Source organism: Strix aluco, chromosome 15 (assembly GCF_031877795.1).
Source record: "Strix aluco isolate bStrAlu1 chromosome 15, bStrAlu1.hap1, whole genome shotgun sequence".
Lineage (NCBI taxonomy): Eukaryota > Metazoa > Chordata > Aves > Strigiformes > Strigidae > Strix > Strix aluco.
In genome coordinates, this window is record NC_133945.1 from 4,095,226 (window position 1) to 4,112,336 (window position 17,111).

At 55.7% G+C, this 17,111-nt stretch overlaps 1 protein-coding gene across 1 annotated transcript in view; it reads left to right on the top strand.

Annotated features, from left to right (window-relative positions):
• Positions 1-16,622, top strand: part of ABCA3 (ATP binding cassette subfamily A member 3) — a 33,419-nt gene extending 16,797 nt beyond the window's left edge. Inside the window, exons 11-31 of the mRNA XM_074840438.1 lie at positions 647-793; positions 1,159-1,288; positions 2,098-2,252; positions 3,117-3,272; positions 3,601-3,811; positions 4,109-4,259; positions 4,794-4,892; positions 5,091-5,283; positions 6,160-6,463; positions 6,803-7,076; positions 7,673-7,877; positions 8,363-8,582; positions 8,810-8,968; positions 9,521-9,693; positions 9,984-10,118; positions 10,249-10,443; positions 11,366-11,553; positions 11,653-11,823; positions 12,084-12,271; positions 12,379-12,452; positions 13,888-16,622. Coding sequence (XP_074696539.1) covers positions 647-793; positions 1,159-1,288; positions 2,098-2,252; positions 3,117-3,272; positions 3,601-3,811; positions 4,109-4,259; positions 4,794-4,892; positions 5,091-5,283; positions 6,160-6,463; positions 6,803-7,076; positions 7,673-7,877; positions 8,363-8,582; positions 8,810-8,968; positions 9,521-9,693; positions 9,984-10,118; positions 10,249-10,443; positions 11,366-11,553; positions 11,653-11,823; positions 12,084-12,271; positions 12,379-12,452; positions 13,888-14,019 — 3,660 coding nt within the window. The 3' untranslated portion in view covers positions 14,020-16,622. The remainder of the gene's footprint in view (positions 1-646; positions 794-1,158; positions 1,289-2,097; positions 2,253-3,116; positions 3,273-3,600; positions 3,812-4,108; positions 4,260-4,793; positions 4,893-5,090; positions 5,284-6,159; positions 6,464-6,802; positions 7,077-7,672; positions 7,878-8,362; positions 8,583-8,809; positions 8,969-9,520; positions 9,694-9,983; positions 10,119-10,248; positions 10,444-11,365; positions 11,554-11,652; positions 11,824-12,083; positions 12,272-12,378; positions 12,453-13,887) is intronic.
• The last annotated feature ends 489 nt before the right edge of the window (positions 16,623-17,111 follow it).

Consider the following 17,111-nt stretch of genomic DNA (forward strand, 5'->3'; position numbering starts at 1 on the left):
AGGAGGTTTTTCCTCCTCCCCTCTAAATTCCTTATCACAGCGTGGTTTCACTCCAGCATCCCACTCCCTCTTGCAGCTAGACCAGTGTAGTGGAGATACTGTCTGCCAAAAGCCACAGCAGGGTGCTGATTTTGCATCCAGGAGTTGTTGAATTGTTATTTCCACAGGCATTTACGGTCCTGAACACTTCTTTTCATTCCTAGAGAGCCAGGTCAGAAAAAGGCTGTAATTGCAGCAGCTGGACCCCAATCTTTTTGTCTTTAGCGTACGTCAGGGTTTTTGGAGGGGTTGAGCATCCATTGCGTGGGCTCTTCTGTGCACGGTGCTTCTGCCTGAGCAGTTTTGCTTCTCATCAAAGTACTGACCTTTTTCATGGAAATGAAGATGGGGAAAAGCTGCCTGTGTAATCACAGGTGATCCTGCTCGAAGGGAGAACCAGGGGAAAGGCAGCAGAGCAGGAGGAGCAGCTGTATCCTCTCACCTGCCTGCCAAAGACGTGCTAGTTGGCAATTCCCAGGCCAAAGGAGCATGGTCTTGGAGATCCCTGGAAGGCATCCCCATGGGAGGAGGAGGGTGGCCAAAGCTGGGGAGAAGAGATGGTATCTGCCTGGGCCTGAGTTTTTCTCTCTCTGCCTTCTTCCATCAGCCCTCGTACTGGTGCGGACGCCCCAGGACTGTCGTGGGAAAAGAGAAGGAGGAGGAGGAGGACCCTGAGAAAGCTCTGAAGAGCCAGTACATTGAGGAGGAACCAGCCGACCTCGTGTCAGGAATCAAAATAAAGCACCTTTCCAAGGTACCAACTGCACAGCACAAACACATCATAATGTTGTTTTTGTAAAACCTGCTGCCTGCAGGCAGCTTCCTTATAATTTTGCTGCCCTCTTGGCCTAGGGCTGTGTTGCTTGGCTGCTGTAAGGCAGGTGAGACTCTTCCCCAGAGCCAGCTGCATTTTGTTGTGGGCTGAAGTGTTAGGTACTTACAGGTGTGGTGACATCTGTGTTTAACCTGTTGACATCTGAATTTAATGTGAATTAAACCTGTTGTCTAATGCCAGCACCATGTGAGCATTGTGGGCTTTGACTGCCGGGTGGAGCGGAGGGGGCGGATCTGAGCACTTGCCTCGAGTGCAGCATCAACTTGTTAATGTGATCTCCGCAGGTCTTCAAAGTGGGGAACAAGATGAAAGAGGCAGTCAAGGACTTAACGGTGAACATGTACGAAGGGCAGATCACAGTCCTTTTGGGACACAACGGTGCTGGGAAGACCACCACTCTGTCCATGCTCACAGGTGGGAGCTGCGTCCTGCTGTGGGGCTGGCCTGTGGCAGGGAAGGGCTGCGGGCTTGACTTGCAGAGGAGCTGAACCCCATCTCTGAGGTTGGGAAGGGGTTTTGCTCTTCCATGGAGCACCTTTGGTTCACTGAGCTGTTGGCCAGGAATGCCAGGATAGCGAGAGGCACGTCACTGCCTGGGGAGATGGAGGGAGGGTGAGGAGGGTCTGTGCTCAGCCCTCCACGAGAGGGATCAGCCAGTGGGGGAAACGACAGCCCGTCTTTGTGTTGGAGAGCCCTGAGAACAGAAAGGACCTGCTGTAGGATGAGTCTCTGTAGGCTTTGTCATGATAAGGCAGAGAGGGTATGGGCCAAGAACTGGTCTTCATCATTCTTAAGCTGCTGAGCTCTGGGCAGCCTGTTTTGACGTGGTGGACATGGTGACCTTTGATGGTCCTTCCCTGTTCTCTGCCACTCTGTGCTGTTCCTACCAGCCCAGGGTGCTCACGGGACCTTCCCTGGGCTTGCCTGGACCTCTGCCAGGATGAGATCCAGGCTTGCCTGGTCACTTCACTCCTTGCCTGCCTGCTCTGGCAGCACTGCCAGGTCTACCTCCCGCCTACGGGTGCCATGCAGCCCACCCTGTGGGCAGGAGGAGAAAGCCACCATGCCTCAGCTTGAGCCAGAGACTGGCTTGCTCCAACTTTTGACAGAAAGCTGCGTGTGGGGGGGATGCTTGGCAGGACTCCCTGCCTTTCTGTCAGCTCTCTGCTGCCTGGGGTTATCCTCAGCCCTGAGCCGAGGCCACTGCATCTTGCTTCTCCCAGGTCTGCACTCTCCGACGAGCGGGCAGGCGTACATCAACGGCTACGAGATCTCCCAGGACATGGTCCTGATCCGCCGCAGCCTGGGCCTGTGTCCCCAGCATGACGTCCTCTTCGACAACATGACGGTGGAAGAGCACCTCCACTTCTATGCAGGGGTGAGCACGGCGCATGGGGGGAGCGCTGCTGGGATCCCCGGGAGCCAGCCCTGGGGGAGGCACCCTGCAGCCACCCTGTGGCTTCCTGAGACTGGGAAAGCTTGGTGAGATCCATCAAGCAGGTCCAGAGGAGGGTCACAAAAGTGATCAGAGGGTGGAACATGTCTCCTGCGAGAATGGGCTGAGAGAGTTGGGGTTGTTTAGCCTGGAGAAGAGAAGGCTGCAGGGAGACCTCGCTGCAGTGTTTCAGTACTTAAAGGGGGCTTATAAGAAAGGTGGGGACAGACTGTTTAGCAGGGTCTGTAGCGACAGAACAAGGTGTAATGGTTTTAAACTAAAAGAGGGTAAATTCAGACAAGATATACGGAAGATATTTTTTACAGTGAGGGTGGTGAGGTGCTGGACCAGGTTGCCCAGAGAGGTCGTAGATGCCCTATCCCTGGAAACATTCAAGGCCGGGTTGGACGGGGCTCTGAGCGACCTGATCTCGTTGAAGACGTCCCTGCTTATTGCAGGGGAGGGGTTGGACTAGATGACCTTTCAAGGTCCCTTCCAACCCAAGCCATCTATGATTCTGTGGTAAGCAGAACAGCCCTTGCCTCCTCTTTCCACCTCATTTGCAGGCAGGAGCTCCCTCCTTGGCCGATGGGGGAGTGGAGGGTCGCGGGCAGCCTGGCTCTGCAGGAATCCCCACACCAGCTGTGGCAGCTCCTTCAGGGTTGGGCAGGGCTCCCTCTCATGCTTCCCCGCTTTCCTGCATGGGTGTGGGAGAGGGAGTGTGGTGGGGTTCAGCAGCCAGTGGCCGATGTGGTGGGAAGGGTCTTTGCCAGATTCACTTACCCCTCCCTTCCCCCTGTCTGGCAGCTGAAGGGGTACCCACCCTCCAAGTGCCCCGAGGAGATCAACCACATCCTGAGGATCCTCAACCTGGAGGACAAGCGCCGCTCTCTGACCAAGGCGCTCTCCGGCGGCATGAAGCGCAAGCTCTCCATTGGCATCGCCCTCATTGGGGACTCCAAGGCAAGTGTCTTCAGCGGGGCTCACCTCGAGCCTTTCTCCCTGGGGCCAGCGTAGGTCATTCTGGTGGCTCTGAAGTTGTTCCTCACCTGTGGTGAGCCAGTGGGAGACACAGGGACAGTGAGGAGGGGGAGGAGCACCCCCACAAAATGGGACAACTCTGAGGACAACGCCCTGAGGCTGCAGTGCAGCTCTGCTGCCTGGTAGCTGCTCCCCCAAGCAAGATCATCGCATGCATGTTGCGAGGTCAAGGCTCTTTCTGGGTCCTGGGGTTGCCCCCTCCTATGCCTCTACCAACCCTTTTTGACCAACACCCATCTCCCGTGTGCAGGTGGTGATGCTGGATGAGCCAACATCAGGGATGGACCCAGCCTCTCGTAGGGCCACGTGGGACCTCCTGCAGCAGCAGAGAAGCAACCGCACCATCCTGCTGACCACCCACTTCATGGATGAAGCTGATCTGCTGGGGGACCGCATAGCTATCATGGCCAAGGGCGAGCTGCAGTGCTGTGGCTCCTCGCTCTTTCTCAAGCGTAAATACGGTAAGACAGGAGCAGGCAGGCCATGCTTGATCTCTTCTACTTGCCAGGGAGGAGCAGAAGGGGGATATAGGGCAAGGAAGGGGACCCACTGCTCCTTGTCTGATGGCTGCTTGCTCCCCATCGTGCTGTTCTGCCTATTCTGAGGCCCATCCCCACACTTGCTCCTGCGCTGTGTCCATAGCCCAGGCAAAGCCATCAATGCTCTGCAGTGCCTTAGCGTCCCTCTCTGCTCCAGCACCCTAGGGCCAGGCTGGGCTGCAATTTACCCTCCTCTCCCTCTCTTGTGGCTCTGCCCAGGGGCAGGATATCACATGGTGATGGTGAAGGAGCCCTACTGTAACCTGGGGGAGATCTCCCGCCTCATCTGTCAGTACGTGCCCAACGCCACCATGGAGAGCAATGCCGGGGCAGAGCTTTCCTTCATCCTGCCCAAGGAGAGCACGCACAGGTAACAGCATCATCCCCTGCTTGCCCTCCCCAGGTGGATTCCCTCACCTGCACACACCGGGGCACACACTGTTGTCACGGGCTTGCTGGAAAGGGAACCTGCTCTGCATCAGCGTTGATCTTAGAAAATGGGGTTTGGTTCCTCCTTTCGCTGCCGTCCTCCCCTGCATCTGCTGGTGCATCGCTCTCGTGCCCCTGTGCCCACGTGTCACTGCCTGTGCAGCAGCTGCATGGGACAGCACTGGTTGCTGGTAGCTGGTGATGGCTGCAGTGTGGAGGGCGACACAAACGAGGCAGGCTAGTCTGGCTCCAAAACCAAATATTTGATTTCGGCTGAGGCTGCCTCTGGCAAGAAAGAGCAGAAGATGGAGCCCAAAAGCTGCTCCTGGGGAAAGCGGGGTGCCTCGTGCTGCAGGCAGCCCTAGAGCTGGCTGCAGGACTCAAAACAGCTGCAGGACTGATGCCCAGAGGGTCTTAACCTCTGAGTCCCCCCTCTGATGAGGGTCAGCACCTAACACCTCGCTTCCCCATTCAGGTTTGAAGCCCTGTTCACAGAGCTGGAGCAGAAGCGGGAGGAGCTGGGCATCGCCAGCTACGGCGCCTCGGTCACCACCATGGAGGAAGTCTTCCTGAGGTAGGCAGGGGGGTGGCTGGCCCCGCTGGGGTGTCATCTGCTGATGACCAGTCCCTGTGTGCTTTGGTGACGGTGGTGTCCTGCACAGCGCTCTGGCCACGTGTTGGGTTTTGTTTCTTGGGTTTGGCTTCCCCAGCTCAGAACAGCTTGATCCTGTCTGGGTCTGTATTTCATCACCCACTCCCCATCCTGGCGCAGGGTTGGGAAGCTGGTGGACTCCAGCATGGATATCCAGGCCATCCAGCTGCCTGCTCTCCAGTACCAGCACGAGAGACGCTCCAACGACTGGGCCATGGATGACTCCAGCAGCCTGAGCGGGATGACAGATATGACGGACGACAGCGGGGCGCTCATTACGGAGGACTGCTCCAGCATCAAGCTCAACACCGGGGTGAGTGCTGGGGCTGTTGGTGCAGCAGGAGAAGGGAGAGAGCATATGAAGGGGGTTTTTGGAGGAGGGTTACCAGGTGGAGCCTCCCCCATAGTTGCTCTCGTTGTGTGTGGTTTGGAAGATCAAATTGGAATCTGCATCTTTAGGGCAAATTATTTTTAGGGTTGCTGGGGTTGGTCACTGCCATCCTCTTCGTGCTAATCTTGGGGTCTACAGAGATGCTCTTGAAGGTGTCCCAGGTGATCTAAAGTGGTTTCCACCTGCCCTTGCTACATCACTTGGAATTTCCAGCAGGGAGATGAGAAAAACCATCTTCCTTCCCTTGCTAGGCTTGTGTTTCAGATCCCTGGCAGCCCTTCATGGCCTGTTGCCTATGAGCCTGTGATAAATTTCCCTGTGCTTCTCAAGGGCATGTCGCAAAGGCAGAAGAGGGGGAAGATGTTTATGGGTTGAAAAAGCAAAGAAGGTGCTTGCAGAGACAGGGCTGGGAGCTCCCAGGCCTCTCAGCCCCGTCGCTTTGGCAGGCAGTTGTGTTGCAGTAATCCTGTTTGGGAACCTCAAATATGGAGAGGTGGGGGAAGGTGAAGGTCATGGCTATAGCTGCTTTTAACACCTGAGATCCCAAAGTGACCGTGTCCTGTTGGGAAAGTCATGGAGTTTGATGGGCTGACCTGCTGTGCTGGAGTCAAGCAGCTGCCCTTCTAATCCCTTTACAGGCTTGGCTGGAGAGCGGGCTCTGCTGCGGGCTCACGGGCTACATGCAGGCTGGGGAGGTGGTTTTGGGGTTGTTCCCCACGTAAGCTGCGTGGGGTGATGTGGCAGCAGGGCTGTCTGCAGCTGGCAGGGCTCGCACTGACCCGACTTCTCCCCTCCCAGTTCTACCTGTGCTGCCAGCAGTTCTACGCCATGTTCATGAAGCGAGCCATGTACAGCTGGCGCAACTGGAAGATGGTGGCAGCGCAGTTCCTCGTGCCTCTGATCTTCACTGCCTTTGCCCTCATCGTGGCCAAGACCTTCCCGGGACCCAGGGACTCCTCCCTGCTGAGGCTGACGCTGGAGCCCTATGGCCAGACCATCGTGCCTTTCTGCGTCTCAGCTGCCTCAGGCCTGTCGCAGAGGCTGGCGGAGCAGTACGTGGAGCTGCTGGATGCCCAGCGTCAGTCACCGCTGGAGGTGCTGGGTGAGGGTTCACAGAGCACCCGTGGAGAGGGCGATGGCTGGCAGCGTGTGCAGGAGCCACGGGCTTCTCTTGCCAGGGCCCTGGGTGTGGGTGGCTCAGGTCCCAGCTACGGCGTGTCTGACGTGTCCCCTTGTATCCTCCCCTGCATGGGAGAGTCCCGCAGTTGGCAGGACCCCTCCTCACCTAAGCAGAGCTGTGTTCTCCATGATTCTGCATTTGTGGCCATCATCGGGGCTAGGGTGGGCCACCAAGGCTGGGACTGCTTGGGGTCTCCTCCAGTTGGCCCCAGTTAGCTTTTCTGTGACGGAGCCTGCTTATAACAGCCGTGGTGTTTGGCAGGTGGTCTGGAGGAGTACCTCATCTCAAGAGCCTCCAAGGAAGGAGGAGCCTTCAACGAGCACTACATTGCAGCTGCCTCCTTCGAAGGAGCCGGGAACCACACGGTGGTGACCGCACTCTTCAACAACCAGGCCTATCACTCCCCCGCCACGGCCCTTATGCTGGCCGACAACGCCGTCTTCAGGGTACTGGCGGGCCCCAATGCCTCCATCACAGTCACCAACTACCCTCAGCCCCGCAACATCACCGAGAAGGCCAAAGACCAGCTCATGGAGTACGTCTGATGGCACAGGCCCTTGCTTTCCTGCTAGGGCTCATGACTTCCATGGGTGCAGATTGGCTTGGTTGTACTGGCATCAGTGGAGGAGCCAGGCTGGAGCTTCTCAGAACCAAATGTGGCTGTGATTGTACTCGGGAGGTCAGGAGAGCAAAGCTGTGTAAATGACTTACCTTCCTGAGCCTGGCAGCCACATCACCCCATGCACATTTCTCAGTGGTTGGGTATTCCCCTCTAGATGCTGTTTGGGGTCGGTTTTCCTCAGGTGCTCAGAGCAGAGGGGGCTGTATGGCCATACACTTCACAAAATCCTGCATCCAGGGTCTCTGAACCTCACCTGTACCAGAGGGGACATGCGTGGGACCTTGCAAAGGCAGGGTGGAGGTCTGTGGTGTGCTAGGTGGGCTGTGCATGGGAGATGCTCATCTTACTGAGGTACGCTTTTATTGGGAGGTGTTTCTTCTGCATGCTGGCTTGCTGGGTGAGCGTAGCCTCCACAAGAAGCACGGTGTGGGTTTGATGTCCCCACGTAGCTTTGGCATTGGTTTGTCGAGCTGTCCCTGTCCTAACCTGCCCCACTGCTCTCCCCGCAGAGGCCAGACCGGGTTCGCCATTGCCATCAACTTGCTGTACGGCATGGCCTCGCTCGCCAGCACCTTCGCTCTGCTGCTGGTCAGTGAGCGGGCCATCAAAGCCAAGCACGTCCAGTTTGTCAGCGGCGTCTACGTGGTCAACTTCTGGCTGTCTGCCCTCCTCTGGGACATCATCAACTTCCTCATCCCTTGTGCTCTGATGCTGGTGAGTCACCCCTGACACCGTGATACCTTTCTGTCCTCCCCTTGGGTAGGAGCTCTTGGTGCTGCTCCTGGGGGAGAGCTGGGATGTGTGTGGGTGCAGGATGAGGCTACTAGCATTGTCCCAATTAATAGAAGGGACCAGCAAGAAAGCTGTCCTGTGGTCCTGCTGGGAGGTGGGCCATAACCAACCAGCTGGGTCAGTTGACTGCAGCCTCTGGCACCTGAACACTTGCGTATGGGCACTAGAAAATCTCAAAGACATGGGAGCGTGGAGAGGGATTCTCCAGATCTGCCCTTCTGCATCCCAGTCTGCAGAAGGAGGGCTTCCCTCACGGACAGGCGTGGGCTGCTGATAGGAACCATCTGTGAGGGGCCAAATGGGTCAGTGTGACGCTGCTATTACTTTGCTGCCTGGGCTGTTGAGACAAGGAGACAACACTTGTGGTCAAGACAAACGTGCATTCTCCTCACGTTGCTGTGCCCCAGGTGATATTCCAAGCCTTTGACGTGCAAGCCTTCACCCAAGATAGCCACCTCGTTGATGTGATGCTGATCTTCCTCCTTTATGGCTGGGCCATCATCCCCCTCATGTACCTCCTCAGCTTCTTCTTCTCGGTGGCAGCCACGGCCTACACCCGTCTCACCATCTTCAATATCCTCTCAGGCACTGCCACCTTCCTCGCGGTCACCATCATGAGCATCCCAGGTGAGTCGCTGCCTGCCCAGCCCTGCACCCTGCTGGCACCAAGAAGATCCAGCCCCTGTGGGGACTCTTTCACCACAGGGCTGTCCCACACTAGCAAAAAAACCCTATGATGGTCCATTAAACGTGACAAAATTTGTTGGTTTTCTTTCTGAACATGAAAAGTATCAGGCACGTTCTCTAAAACCAGCTAAGTCCAATCTGTTGATCCTCTTGTGCTCCTCTTTCAGAGCTGGGCTTGGTGGACCTCTCCAAAACCCTGGATAAAGTCTTTCTGGTCTTACCCAATTACTGCTTGGGCCAATGCATCAGTGACTTCTACCAGAACTATGAGTTCATTCAGTTTTGTACCTCCTCCGTTGAAGCCATCTTCATCTGCAAGGCATTCAGTGAGTCTCTGTGGTGGTCCTCACCTGCTCACCCTGGCCATCCCACTGTAGCCACACCCCAGATCTCTGTGGGGTGGGTGGTGGAGCTGGGCAGTATCATGGGGCCTTTAACTCAACCTAGGCAGTAGCTCCAGGTACCATTTTAAAGCAAAAACTGGGCAGTGTTTGACACATAGGTGATCCGATTGAGGAATCTCTTCCTTACCAATGATTTGGAGGAAAATCTGGGCTAGGGAAAGTTTCCTAGACAATCCCAGTCCCAAAGAGTGACTTGATTTCCTCTGCGTGCCTCCCCTGGGCGTTTTCTGCCAGATCCCCTCCAGACCTGAATCCTCTTGTGGGAAGCGTTGGAAAGATCTGTGGGCAGGGAGCCCAGTGTGGGCTGGGATGGCGATGAGCGTTGGAAAGAGCTGTTGGGCACAGAGCCAGCGTGGGCTGGGATGGAGACGAGCCCGGCAAAGCTTTGGGCTCACAGCTTTCTCTGGAGCTTATCTGCCCCTCCCCAGTGTGTGGATTAATCCAAGTCTTGATTTTTGTTCCATCCCTGCTCAGATATCAGTTATCAGATGAACTACTTTTCCTGGGAGACGCCAGGGATTGGACGATACCTGACTTCCTTGACCATCCAGGGTTTCTCCTTCCTCTTCCTCCTTTTCCTCATTGAGACAAACCTTCTCTGGAGACTGAGAACCTTGGTTTGTGGCATCTGCAGGCGGCGAAAATGGGTGAGCTGAAGCATGTGGGAGGGAAAAGTAAGGTGCCCTCCAAGCCAAGCCCAGGAGTCCCTCGAGCTAGAGACCCTCTTCACCTAAATCATCTTCCTAGGGAGCATCCCTGGAGCAGGTTGCTTGGAGGGGCTGATCCTGTTGAGTGTATGGGTTGGCAAAGGGAGTGAGGTGTCCCCCAGAGGTGGCTGATCAAGGGGATGGATCCTGCCTGGGTTGGGGACACTGGAGGCACCAATTTGTCCCACAGCAGCCAGGTGGCGAAGAGTATTTTTTTCTCCCCCGTTTAGGTGGCACTGCTGAACAGGGTGTCGGTGCTGCCAGAGGACCGGGATGTGGCAGACGAGAGGAAGAAGGTTTTGGAGTCACCACCAGAACTGCTGTCATCGCTCAGCAGCCCTCTGGTCATCAAGGAGCTCACCAAGGTGAGAAGAGCATGGCCCTTCCTGAGCATCCTGCTGCCGGCTGAGCCGTGGTCCTCACGGGGCTGGTAAAGCCACGCTTGCCTTGCTGTGCCATCGGGCAGTGACACATGGCTTGTGTTGGGTCCACCAGGTCTATGACAGCCGGGAGTCCCTGCTGGCGGTGGACAGGATCTCCTTGGCAGTCAGCAAAGGGGAATGTTTTGGTCTTCTTGGCTTCAATGGAGCGGGAAAAACCACCACCTTCAAGATGCTGACTGGTGATGAAAGCATCACATCGGGGGATGCCTTTGTGGATGGCCACAGCATTCTGGCCAACATCAAAAAGGTACCGAGGGCTGTGGGGGCAGAGGGCAGTGTTACAAACAGTCCTGCATCTGGCTGGGCTGGGCCACCTTGCAAGTGCCTCTGAGGAGGACACAGTTGCAGTTGCCAGGGGTTGAGGTAATATCCTTGTCTGGCCCAGCTTTCTGTTATCTGGCCACATGGAAGCAGTCCCCTCTCCACTGGGATGATAGATGTGAAATGAATGGAAGCTAAAGCTTGCAAGGGTGGCAAACCCTTCATCAAGGGGTTTAGCTCCATAGTTGGAAATGTGAAAATGTTAGTGATCACAGTCAAATGATGGTCTCTCTAAAACAAGTGGGTCAAACCTTTCCAGAGCCCTGCTAGAGGTCTCCTTGCTGGGAATTGCCCACTCCCTTTGGAAAAGCAAGAGATGAACAGGGGTCAGGCTTTCAGTTCAATCCCTGGATACCTCTACCACTGTCAACCCCAGACAATGTCAGGCAAGGAGCACATGGGGAGGGTCTTCCCCGAAAGCATGGCCCTGCTGGCTTCCTCCCCTGGCACTCTGCCTTCTGGTGGGCTCTTGTCCCCAGAGGAGACCGGGATATGGGAAAGGCACAGACCCTCCAGCGCTTTCCTTCTCCTGAGAGCCTGGGCCACCTAAAATGGCCCCTCACAATGAGGAACCAGCTTGGGAGACGCAGCGTGAGACCACGCAGTTGCCATCCCGAGGCACGCTGCCTGTGTCCGTCCCTGCCTGACCGACTGCTCCAGCGATCGGGGAATTTCCCTCTCGTTTCACCTGCAGTTTCGGAGCAGCACCTCAGTCCCCATCGCTTTGAGCAAAAACCTCACAGAGGTGCAGCAAAGCCCTGTGGGTGCCAAGGCACCTTCTGGCTTGGACACCTCCTTGCAGAGACCTGCCTGTGAGCTAATCCCCGTTGGGTTCCTCTTGCCCCAAGGTCCAGCAGCGGATCGGCTACTGCCCGCAGTTTGATGCCCTCCTGGACCACATGACGGGCCGTGAGACCCTGAGCATGTATGCCCGGCTGCGGGGCATCCCCGAGCGCTACATCGGCAGCTGCGTGGAGAACATGCTGAGAGGGCTGCTCCTGGAGCCCCATGCTGACAAGCTTGTGAGGACCTACAGGTGAGAGGAAACGTGGAGACACCCCATGCGCTCTGCCCCTTGTCTTGTGGGGCTCTCGCTTTGCTGATGTCGGGTCTCTGTCCCCATCTCCTCCTGCAGCGGTGGTAACAAGCGGAAGCTGAGCGCTGGCATTGCCCTCATCGGTGGTCCCCCCGTGATCTTCCTGGATGAGCCCTCCACTGGCATGGACCCCGTGGCCCGGCGTTTGCTCTGGGACGCGGTGACACGGACACGGGAGTGTGGCAAATCCATCATCTTCACCTCCCACAGGTGACACTTGTCCGGGCAGGACTTGGCATGAGAGATCGAGGAATAGCCAGGAGGGTGGTGGGGTTCAAGGGGGTGGGACCCACCTCCAAAGCCTGGTGGTTGGGCACTGCCTGTGGCCACCAGTGACTGGCTTTACCCAAACCTCCCTCCTCTGAGAGCCTGGAGAGGAGGGAATCCACCTCCAGCCCCTTCCCAGAAGCTTCTGCCTGTTCTGCCTCGGTGCTCCTGCCCTGCTGAACAAGCCCTCTTCTGTCCTGCAGCATGGAGGAGTGCGAGGCCCTGTGCACGCGGCTGGCCATCATGGTGAACGGGCAGTTCAAGTGCCTGGGCAGCCCCCAGCACCTGAAAAGCAAGTTTGGCAGTGGCTACACCTTGCTGGCCAAAACACGGAGTGAGGAGGAGGGTGAGCTGCAGGCCTTCAAGGCCTTCGTGGAGAAGACTTTCCCAGGTACTGTGAGCTGCTGGGGCGGTTGCCCTCCAGGGGATGGCAGGATGCTGCTCCTCAGCTTCAGCGAGTTACCTAACTCTGAGCCTCTCCTTGCTTGTCTCTCCCAGGCAGTGTCCTGAAACACGAGCACCAGGGCATGGTACACTATCACTTGACCAGCAAGAACCTCAGCTGGGCACAGGTAAGGGGGTGCTGGAGCCTGTCCCACCCCTCTGCAGCAGGAGGCTGGAGGGACAGCCCTATTCCTGCCCCTTCACAGGGGCTTTGCTTTCACACTCAGCTCATCCTTTTCTTCCAGAGCCACTCTCTGTCCAAAATCCAGGTGATTTATAAAAAAATAATCTAATTAAAAAGTGTTTTTTCTCCCTGGCCCTTTCCCACCTCCTGGCACAAAGAGATCAGCTACATGTATGGTCAGCGTGCAAGCACTGTGTGTGTGACACACCGTGTCTGCTGAGCTGGGACTGCTCCCTCCCACCCCCCGAACTGGCTGCCCGTGACTGCAACCCTCCAGAGAGGAAGTGGGGTTTCCCTGGCGAGCAGGAGCTCGTTTTACGTCTCAGAATATTTCATGAAGGCTCTGGAGAGTGCTGGAAGTTTGGTGTTTGGTAGTCGCATCCTTCCTACCCCACATCTCCCTGCTGGGGACATGGCACTGGGGGACACGGCATCGACCCAGCAGCACCTCTGCTCCCCGCTGCTGCGCCTCGGCCCGAGGAACCGCCTCGCACCCCGGCTCCTGGTCCTGCCCCACCCCAGGCTACGGGCATTGGCTTCACCGAGGCACGGACCCTGTTGGATTCCAGCCCAGGGATACATATACAAAAACACAGAGAGAGAGAGTATATAGCTATCTCTGTATATAACTATGTGTACTCTGTACAGATATATACTCTAGATAGACACTGGGTTTTTTATATATATGCACTATGTATATACTATATATATAACTGTATACTGTATACAGATAGTTATACACTATCTATATATAAATACATGTATAGTATACAGAAGTACCTATGTATATACAGATAGTTTTTATATACAGTATATAAGTATATGTAGGGGTTTATTTCTGTATACTATATACTCTATATAGTGTATATAAAGTATATCTGTATACTATCTATTCTATATGCTGTGTATAGTATACAGTATAGAGTGTATATAGTGTACATAGTGTACAGATTATATAAAAACTAGTATATAACTATATAAAAACAATCTGTGTACTATATACAGATATGTATAGTATATATAGTATACTATATATACTATATTTATAATTTTTTTTATATATATATATAATGTATGGAGCAGATACCTTGGGCAGGGATCCCAGCCCGGGGATATATAAAAAAAACCCCCATACACCTATGTATATGTATGTATCATATATATTATATACATATACACAAAACCATGTATTTTTAAATAGGGTCAGGTACTCTGCTAAATGATCCATCTGCTGGCTTCCCACCACCCTCCTGCCAGGGAAGATTTTGCTTCCCCCAGGTGTCCCTGGAGCAAAAAGCTTCCCCTGCTTTCTTGAGTCACAGCCTGGGGTTCTCCCACAGCCGAGGTGCTCTGCAGTAACAGCCGTGCGTCCCTTGCAGGTCTTCGGGGCCTTGGAGAAAGCCAAAGAGAAGTATCGCTTGGAAGACTATTCGGTGAGCCAGATCTCTCTGGAGCAAGTCTTCATGAGCTTCACTCGCTTCCAGCACTACACAGAGGACAGAGGGAAATGAGCAGAAGCCCCCACTGGTGCCCTTCATCATGGACTGGCCCTGCTGCCTATACATAGTATATATAGAGACAGTAATTTATATATTGGCGTGTCTTAAATAATGTATAAATGTAAGAAACTTTTCACCGGGGAGGGGGGAGAAGATGCCGCTGTACCTTCTGCCATCGGGGACGCCAGTGGTGCGTGTGCATTGCGTGCTGCCGCAGTGCCGGTCTGTGTGTGAGTGTGTGTGTGTGCATGTGACACTGCCACTCTCCAGCCTTCATTCCCATCTCTACAGCAAAAAAAAAAAAAAAGCCCCAAAAGAAGGGGGAAGCCTGGATGGGTGGAGAGGGGTGGTGGGGATTAGGCTGGCAGAGGAGGAGCGGGATGCTGTCTCCAGATGGCACAGTGCTCCCCCCCTGCCCCTTTTCCCTGCCCAACGCTCGCACCCATCAGGACGCTGCTTCGTGGTCTTCGCCCGCATGTTGACGCGCATCGTTAGGTGGTTTGCTCGTGGTTTAACAGGAGGCTGTCACAGAGCTTAGATCCGAGCCGTTTGCTGGGTTAAGCGGGATGTGCTGCCCTTAGAAGCACTTAGCGAAGAGCCGAGAGGACAAGGCAAGCCTCCCGGCCGTCCCCTGCATGGCATGGAGGAGGCTCCGTCTTCTTTAACCTCTTAGAAAACGCTGTCCCCTCCTGCCTGCTCGCCCGGGGCTGGAGGTGAGCCTGTCCCGAGGGGCTGGCGCGGGGCCGAGCGGCGCTGGGTGCTGGCAGGATGTGTTAATGGAGAAGTGCCCAGAGCTCGGCCCCTCGGCACAGCACGTGCTGCGTACGGCTGCAGCGCCCGAGCGTGGGCTGAAGGCAGCGATGGCTGAGAGGTGTCACAGGGTGCCTGGGGACGCTGCTGGGCTCACTTAGTGCGTCCACGAAAAGGTTGAAGCAGCGGCGCTGCCCTCAGCGTGCTGGGCAGCCGCAGGACCAGTTTTGAAGGCTGGCGATGCTCTCGCTGCGCCCCTGTCCTGCTGTGCTCTTCCCCTTACACCCCACACAGCTCTGACCAGAGCACGCCTGTCCCATGTGTGTGTCCCCCCACTGTCCCCGTCCCCTCTGCACCATGCCGGGCTGCTCCGGAGGGAGCCAAGGCACTGTCCTGCCCTTGCCCGGCTGTGGGGGATGCTGCTGGGCACTGTGCGTTAGGCACCGGCTCTGCCCAGCCTGGCCTGTGCCCAGTCGGAGGCAACAACTGGGATTTTTTTTTGCTGGCGTTTCCCAGTAGTTGGGTTGCTTTTTTTGTTTGTTTGTTTTAAATCCATGTTGATTCTTGTCTGTCCTTAACTAGTCCCTGTGTCACCTGGGGGCGGTCCCCTTTGGGCCGGCTGCTCCGCGATCAATGCAGAGCTATTTGCACTATAGTAATACACACAATTGCACATAACTAAATGAATTAATATTTATGGCGAGGGGTGCTGATTCCCTTCTAGTGATTGCATTGTCAGGGGTTGGGTTATATTTTTGGGTTGGGTTTTTGTTTTGTTCCTGTGACTGACTCATTCTTTCCTGTTCCATTTTTTCCCTTTGCCTAATGTTGTTGTTCAAAACGATGGTGCATCATGTTACTAAGAATTTCCCTGGATCTTAATGACGTGTGTTTTTATTAGTAAGCAGCCAGCAGGTGAATGGCATCCCTGGAACACCTCGGAGCCCTTCAGAGCTGCTGACAAGGAGGCTTTGCTCCTTGGGAGCATCTCTGCTGGCAGCAGAGCCAGCTACTGCCAGGGGCACCGTGCAGTGGGAAAACCCCAGCACCAGCGACTTTCCTGGGGGCAGCACCTGTGCAAGAAAAGGGGGGGGGGGGGGGTGCTTTCTGGTGGGAGGGGACCTGGAGCCACCAGGAAAGTGCTGGGGCTCTCAATAACTGGTTTTTTTTTTGGAAGGGGAGATAAAGCAGGATGCAGCAGAGCCTCTGGGGCTTTGCCTGGGATGGGGGAAGCAGTGGGAAAGTGAGGGCTTGCAGGAGGGGGAAGATGTTAATTGCTACAGGCTGGCAGCACCCTGAGCACAGCAGCAACAGGCAGGACAGCCAAGCCCCCACCCAGCACATGTCCACTGGGGTACTGGTGACTCCCCTGCAAGGCTTGGTCCTGGGGCACGGAGGCAGCATAACACCCACAGTGCCTGCAGATGCCATGGCAGAGCCAGTGGTAGGAGGAGTCGGTGGCAAGGATGGCATCTCCCAGCACCAGCCCACCCCCACCGGGGTCATCCTGGCCTAAAACAAAGTCTTAACAAAGCAGCATTTCTTGGTGTCACAGTGCTGTCCCCTCTTGCCGAGGCCAGAGCTGCTGGCTCTGCCTGGTGCTGCTCCGTGTTTCAGTGACAACCCCAGTGCCCAGCTGCCCCAGCACAGGGGCAGGAGGTGGGACAGGGATCACTCAACCAGCCAGGTCAGCCAGGTTTTGTGCTGGCAGGGTCACGGCTGCTGTTGGCAACACTCTAGCCTCCCAGGCAGCAGCAGCCATGTGTGGTGGGAGAAGCATCACAGGTCCCAGGTGTTGCTGCTCCCTTCTGGCTGCAGTGTGGTTGTTACTCATCATAGGAATAATAAAGATTATTTTTTTTTTTCCAGTGGATGTTTCCTGGCCTCCTTTGGAGTCAGAGAGCAGCTCCAGCCCCCATGGGCTTGGGCTGCTCAGGCTGTGCTGGCCTCCTGCTCTCAGCCTTGCAGGGGAGGACATGGGGGGAGTGGGGTGTCCTCCAGAACCTGACCTGGAAGGGCCCAGTCTAGCCTGGAAAAGCCCATGGGCCAAGGGATTTTTGTGGGCCAACTGCCTGTGGGAGCAGAAGTTGGGGTCCCCATCCCTTCCACCACAGGCAGCCACAACCACCCTCTCTTAGTCCCCACTGCACCCCAACAGCCATGGGCAAGGGGGAGACCTTGAGGCTCAAAATAGCCATTAGAACAATGTCAGGGGCCTCCATGGCAGTGGGGGGACTGGCCCAGGCACCCTCCTTCCTGCAGCTTTACCCACCTACATACTGCAGCCTGTCTCTGCACCACAGCCAGGGAGCTCAGGCCCCTGCCCCTGTCACCTGCTGATGCCCAAATGTCCC